At 36.2% G+C, this 7807-nt stretch overlaps 2 protein-coding genes across 2 annotated transcripts in view; one reads left to right on the top strand and one right to left on the bottom strand.

Annotated features, from left to right (window-relative positions):
- Positions 1-2988, top strand: part of LOC106878277 (UPF0434 protein BOV_A0835) — a 5845-nt gene extending 2857 nt beyond the window's left edge. Inside the window, exons 2-3 of the mRNA XM_014927453.2 lie at positions 1466-1592; positions 2329-2988. Of these exons, the coding sequence (XP_014782939.1) occupies positions 1466-1592; positions 2329-2455 (254 nt within the window). The 3' untranslated portion in view covers positions 2456-2988. The remainder of the gene's footprint in view (positions 1-1465; positions 1593-2328) is intronic.
- Positions 2989-6478: 3490 nt separating this feature from the next.
- LOC106878276 (ubiquitin-conjugating enzyme E2 T) overlaps positions 6479-7807 on the bottom strand; it is a 16076-nt gene continuing 14747 nt past the window's right edge. Inside the window, exon 4 of the mRNA XM_052978068.1 lies at positions 6479-6513. Coding sequence (XP_052834028.1) covers positions 6479-6513 — 35 coding nt within the window. The remainder of the gene's footprint in view (positions 6514-7807) is intronic.

Genomic DNA, 7807 nt, shown 5'->3' with positions numbered 1-7807 from the left:
ATAAGATAAAGATAATATCTTTATATTATACTTATTTATTGTGCTTTTACTTATTAATTTTTCTATATGTGACAGTGGATTTTCATCGATGAGTTCATGAAACTTGGTTCTTTTCCCTAAAACTATATATATTTATATTTAATACTGTGAAACTTAATTTAATTTTAATTTTTAATAAATTTATTTTAATTGAGTTTTTACCTGTAATTCTGGATTTTTATCCCTAATATATATATATATAAATATATATGTATATAAACAATATATGAGTATATGCATATATATGTACATGTATGTACATACTTTCATCTACATGTACATATAGATACATATCTGGGTACATGACGTTGCAAAAGAACATGGACAAAATGATAAACAAGGTATAACAAACAAGCAGGCCACATAGAGAACATATCCTTCATCAGCTGCCACCATTAAAACACCGGCGTTTCGAAGAGTTAATATATATGGCCGTTGCCAGTACCACCTGACTGGCCTTCGTGTGTTCGACACGTAAAAGCACCCACTACACTCTCTGAGTGGTTGGCGTTAGGAAGGGCATCCAGCTGTTGAAATACCGCTAAGCATACAGTATTGACTTTTGATATATTTTGTAGTATATCATGGTTGCATAACGAAATAGCATGTCTCTACAGATCATTAATATTTATGAACCAGTTTCCAGGTATATGTTTAATATGTAAATAATATTTTGCTGTGGCACATAAAAGCACTCACTACACTGTCTGAGTGGTTGGCGTTAGGAAGGGCATCCAGCTGTAGAAACTCTGCCAAATCAGATTAGAGCCTGGTGTAGCCATCTGGTTCACCAGTCCTCAGTCAAATCGTCCAACCCATGCTAGCATGGAAAGCGGACGTTAAACGATGAACGAACGATATATATATATATATATATGATGGTCTTTTTTTAGTTTCTTATTTCTTTACTGCCCACAAGGGGCTACACACAGAGGGGACAAACAAGAATAGATAAATGAATTAAGTTGATTACATCGACCCCAGTGCGTAACTGGTACTGGGTGGGACACACAGCACTTCTCGAACTCAGTTTCACTGACGTGGGTGGGTCTTCTAAAGAACCTCATATCGCCAGACATCTCGATCCATTGTCATTTTCTCCATGAAGCCCAACATCCTGAGATCAGTCCTTACCACTTCATCTCATGTCTTCCTGGGTCTCCTTCTTCTATGGATACCATCCACTTCTAGTGATCAGCGCTTCTTTATTCAGCTGTCCTCATTCATATGTATCACATGTCCAAATCAATGTAGTCTTCTCTTTTGCATGCTACATTTGGTTCCTCTTATGCCCAACTGGTCTCTCAGTACATTTGCACTTTGTTGTTCATTTACTATTCCTGCTACGGGCCTATCAGCACTGTGTGTACATTGTAACATATATAGATGGCTTCTCTTTACACTTTCCTCCTCTTTCTCTTTTTAGATGCCCTCAATTCAAGGCAAGCAATCCATTGCTCTCCAGTTCCGTTCTGTGAATGCAAACCACCAAACCAATTTGATGTTAAAATGCTGGATATTTTAGTGTGTCCTCTATCAAAGAAACCTTTGAGGTAGGTTATACTTGTTACTCTTTTACTTCCTTCAGTCATTGGACTGTGACTGGCCATGCTGGGGCACCACCTTAAAGAGTTTTAGTCAAACAAATCAACTCCAGTACTTAGTTTTTGGGGGTCTTTTTCGTACCTGTCTTTTGACGATGGTTGTCACTCTGACAGATATTGTTATATTACGAAATCATCAATAGAATGTTTCTATCTGGCACTGTACGACCCCCAGTCGTACAGTGTAATTAGCCTCAAAAGGTTGGACTGTTATAATGTCAACTCAGTATCATAGTATAATTACTAACACAGTCTACACATACTTCCAACGTTCTCTGACCTTCCCCTGTCGACTGACTACTGGTTTATTTATAATGGCTGGCTACTACCACTTTTTACTGGGAGGGGTGTACAGTTTCACTATACAACAATGTGCAAGTGGTTGAGCACTCCACAGACACACATACCTTCAATGTAGTTCTGAGAGAGATTCAGCATGATACAGAATGTGACATAGTTGGCCATTTGAAATAAAAGTACAGCTCATTTTTTCCAGCTGAGTGAACTGGAGCAATGTAAAATAAAGTGTCTTGCTCAAGAACACAATGCATTGCTGAGAATTGAAGTCACAACCTTATGATTGTGAGCTGGCTACCCTAACTACTAAGCTACATGCCTTCACATACACATGTAGATACACATTTTCTTATTTAATGTCTGATTTCCATTTTTTTTCTGTCTTCAGGTATGATGCTGAGAATGAAGAACTTGTCTGTGAGGAGCTCCACGTCGCTTATCCAATCATAGATGGCATACCAAATTTGGTACCAACAGATGCTCGCATGTTAAACCCACAACAACAGGAACAATAACAGCGTGCTTATTTCATCATAGTCTTTCCTGACAAACCAATAACATTATGGGGACATAAACAAACCAACACTGGTTGTCCAGGATTGTGTCGGGCATTGTGTCACAGAGACACACACGCACGTATCTACCATGATCACCAAACGGATTCACTTTGCTTGAATTTACATTGATGGCACGAATGATTTTAAGTGCAGTTATTTTACACATCTGAGCTCTTTCTCATGTTATGCGAGAAAACAATTTACCTCCCTCTCACCCATAGCTGCTATCTCAAGACTGAGGACATACCCTATAACCTGTCCTGGTCCATAGTGAACTCAATAAGAGCTGGCTTAACCCCCTCCCAGGTGAATGCCATGACAAAGTGCATTATGTCACCGGATAAGTTTTCTCCCCTGTAGTAACATGGTTAGGGGGAAACAACTCTGGAGAAAATACTGTCAGCCAAATTATAAAAATTTAAAAAAATCTGGTTACAAAAATTTTTATTGGAAAAATAAATGGCTTTTTGAATTTAAAAAAAAATTAGAAACTTTGTTTATTTTACATAAACTTGCTAATTCTGATATATTCTTTTAATTGTTTCAGTCATTAGACTGCAGTCATTTCTAATATTCTGCAATGTGCAGCCATGGGGAAATATTACTTTGCTTGGAAACAAGGGAAGGTTGATAACAGGAAAGGCATCCAGCTGTAGAAAATCCACCTCAATCAATTCCATCTGATCCATGCATGGAAAAATGGATGTTAAAATGATGGTTGTATGTATGTGTGTATACACACACACATATATATATATATACACACATAAACACATATATTACACATCATATAATTTACTTTTACTGGGTACAAGTATAAAAAGTGCACTCCTTTGCCAAGCCAGTGTGATAGACTCATCAAACCAGTATGATCTGAATCACAAATCCATGCCCTCCACATTAGATGTTGAGGCCTTTGTATTACAGTAGAACTGAACATAGGCAATCCATACACACACACACACCCACACATAGATACAGCATGGCTGTGGTAAGAAGCTTGTTTCCCAACCATGTGGTTCTAGGTTCAGTCCCACTGTGTGGCACCTTGGGCAGGTGTCTTCTACTATAGCCTCGGGCCAACCAAAGTCTTGTAAGTGGATTTGGTAGATGGAAACTGAAAGAAGCCTGTCAGATATATATATATTTGAATGACTTAGTGTTTGTCTCCCCCCACCCCATCACTGCTTGACAACTTGTGTTGATGTGTTTACATCTCCATAACTCAGTGGTTCAGCAAAAGAGACCAATAGAATAAGTACTAGGCTTTAAAAAATAAGTCCTGTGCTGACAGTTATTTTGAGAACGATGTACCAAGTGAATACTATCATCTAAGGCTGGCTGATTGAAAGAAAGTACTGGCCCCAAGGAGGTATATTTCTGAGGAGCAACTCTTTTGACTATTCCTTAATGTATTACATAAAAATATTATTCATCCATTCCTTTATTAGTATACAAAATAATCAAGTTTGTACAAGCAATAAAACAAAAGTTATAACAATTTTAAATTGGTAGGTGATCATATCTTTTGTTCCCTCAAAAATAATGCAATGACAAGGAAAACAATTCTAGGGGAAAATCAGTGTGATAAAGGTTAAAAGGAACTTCCCATTCAACATGGCAAGACATATATGTTCAATAATTACAGACATAAACAAACGAGAGAAACAACTGGTAGAACTAAATATATTTCTTCACAAAAATTATCCCCTATATTTAGTAGATCATACTATAACAAAAGCAAAATATATTTCAACCTGCTTTACAGAGAAACACTCACACAAAGTAACATTCACACAGAGAAACACACACAAGGTAACACTCACACAAAGTGAAAACAAAAATGCAAGTACATATTCCATTTGAAGTCACCCATAATCCTAGAAACAACAACAGCCTGCATTCGGTCAAATGATACCTTCCAATCTATGGTTGGTACTCCGTCGGTTACGACAACGAGTGTTCCGGTGAATCCGATCGGCAGAACAGCCTGCTCGTGAAATTTAACGTGCAAGTGGCTAAGCACTCCACAGACACATGTACCCTTAACGTAGTTCTCGGGGATATTCAACGTGACACAGTGTGTGACAAGGCTGACCCCTTTGAATTACAGGCACAACAGAAACAGGAAGTAAGAGAAAGTTGTGGTGAAAGAATACAGCAGGGTTCGCCACCATCCCCTGCTGGAGCCTTGTGGAACTGTAGATGTTTTCGCTCAATAAACACTCACAACGCCTGCTCTGGGAATCGAAACCACGATCCTATGACCACGAGTCCGCTGCCCTAACCACTAGGTCATTGCGCCTCCACTTCCATCCTTCCTATCTATACCAATCATTTAATCTCATAAAAATAAAGAATCACAAATTATCAATCAAAAACATCTGCCTAATCTTAAAAGACTCTTAACAAAGACAAAATTCATATCAGGAGGAATAATGCATGTAATAAACAGTGAACAACCAAGAGATTCAAGAATAGAAAGGAATTGTGGGTAAATACTAATATGAACTGCAAAAAAAAAGAAGTTAAAATCTCATTTACTGCATCACATCAACCACAATTAATAGAGAATTATATCAGCAGAACAGGAACAAAATTAATATATCAGGTTAAGGGGCAGCAAATCAAGGAGTCAAAGAAGAAATAATTCAGGTAATAAACTGGAGATTCTCATCATGGAACATGTGAAATAATCAAAGAGTCAAAGAAGAAATCAAAGATGAAAGAACACAGGTAACAAACTGTGGAGACTGGTTGTGGGACAGGTGAAATAATCGAACAGTGAACAACAAAGGGAATCAAGAATGGAAAGAAGTTATGATTGCAAAACAAACGAACAAAAATAATTCATTTACTGCATCATATTCTCCACATTTAACAGAGAATTAATTATATTAGCAGATCAGGGGGAAAAAATTAATACATCAGTTTAGGGTACAACAAATCAAAGATCCATCTCTTAGACATGTTGAAATTAATGGGGGAAAAAACAAATGAGGAAATTAAGAAACTGGTTTTTCCCGAAGACTTTATGAAAAAGACTTGTTTATGACCGTGATATCTGTAAAGCATCATTCTCTCAGAAAGATGTCCTAACTACTCTCAACTCTATTTCACCTAACATGCAAAAACTTCCTTATAAAAGGCTCATATTCTGTTTTCAAAGATATTTTTTATATTATGTTTATTTTAAGAAAATTTTTCTCCAAATATAATTCTATTTACATAGATATATATACATATGTATATGCACAAGTGTATATATAGTATATATTATACACACGCATATACATTTAATTTATGTATTTACATATATACATTTATATACATACACATGTATTTATATACACACTCATATACATATATCTATAGATATACATTCATATACATATGTATTTAAAATACACGAGTATATATGTATATATGCTATACATTGATGCATACATGTGTATATGCATGTTTGTGCACATGCATGCATACACACACACATACATACATACATATATACACACAGATACAAGTGTTTAGACATGTATATATATATATATATGTGTGTGTATATGTATGTCTCTGTGCATGTGTGTGTGTGTGTGTGTATATATATATATATATACACACACACACACACACACACACACACACACACACACACACACACACATATCTAAACTGACCTTATGTGGTCAGATACAGAACTTTATAACATCACATTACCAAAACATAACCAAAATTATTTCATTCCATCCTAACAGGCCATCAGCTGCCACCATCATTATTATCATCACTGCTTTCATCGGTGCCAGCCCCTCCCGCTATTCTCCAAGTTGTAAAACCTCAATCAAATCATGTAGGAAGGGCCATGTAAATGCTTTTCTAATTCATTAATTTGTGTTCTCCTTCCTCGGGCATTTGTCAGTTGATTTGTGTTGTTCGTGGACAAGGGGTCTTTTGCCAAGCTGGGTCCCCATTCCTGTGGTTTCAGCCCCATTGTCCTGGACAGTGAGAACATTGGCCTACGAGAGAAAAAGTAGAAATAAAAATTAAATTAAACTTAAACCTTTTAGATTATTCTGTTAAACGTAATGCTTATTTACTCACATTGTTTTGAATTAGTTATGGATTATCTTGTAAGCTTTGAGATTTTCATGATGTGAATGCTTATTTTTAGAAGGATATTGTAGGGTAGGTGTGAGAGGCTGGATCTGACAGGTTTGAACATAAAACGTGCAGAATATTTTGGTTGGATATGGCCAGTTTGGATGCTAAAGGGTTAAAAATCTTTTATCTTTTAGCTGTTTCAGCTACTGGACTAAAATCATGTTGGGGCACTGCCCTGAAGGGTTTTATTTGAACATATGAACCTCCTTATAATATTCTATCAGTTTCTTTTACCAAACTGCTAAGTTACAGGGATGTAAACAAACTGACACCAGTTGTAGCTGGACCGCTTCCTGTCGGCCTTGACACAATTACTGTGTCCAGCTTCCTAGGGCTAAACAGCAGTAGTGTATTCCCTTATTGGGATTGTCACATTAAGTTGACAATATACTACAACTTTGTCGCTCCACTACTGCTTAAATCTCTCTGAGATTTAGAAATATTATATTTCCAAACTGACACCAGTTGAGAAGCAGTGAGCAAACACATACAGATATATATTCTTTTACTTGTTTCAGTCATTTGACTGTGGCCATGCTTGAGCACCGCCTTCAGTCAAACAAATCGACCCCAGGACTATTCTTTGTAAGCCTAGTACCTATTTTATCGGTTCTTTTGTCAAACCGCTAGGTTACAAAGACATAAACACATGAACATCAGTTGTCAAGCAATAGTGGGAGAACAAACACAGACACACATAAATATATACACACACACGCACACATATATATATATATATATATATGTATATATATATATATATATAGCTATATTAGGAAAAAAATGGAGAGTGTTAACTGATATATATCAATTAACTCATTCATAATTTTCTGTAACCTACAATCGTTTCCATATACAACTCATTCAATTACAAATTAATAATTCATCATCATCATCATCATTGTTTAACGTCCGCTTTCCATGCTAGCATGGGTTGGACAATTTGACTGAGGACTGGTGAAACCGGATGGCAACACCAGGCTCCAATCTGATTTGGCAGAGTTTCTACAGCTGGATGCCCTTCCTAACGCCAACAATAAATTAAAATGCATATTGAAAAACAATATCCTCGAAATAGCTCTACAAACATATATATATGTACGTATATGTATATATACATATATATATATATATATATATATATATATA

This window comes from Octopus bimaculoides, chromosome 30 (assembly GCF_001194135.2).
Source record: "Octopus bimaculoides isolate UCB-OBI-ISO-001 chromosome 30, ASM119413v2, whole genome shotgun sequence".
In the NCBI taxonomy this organism is placed as follows: Eukaryota; Metazoa; Mollusca; class Cephalopoda; order Octopoda; family Octopodidae; genus Octopus; species Octopus bimaculoides.
Note: the sequence above shows the minus strand (reverse complement) of the source record. Positions and strands in the feature narration are given on the sequence as shown.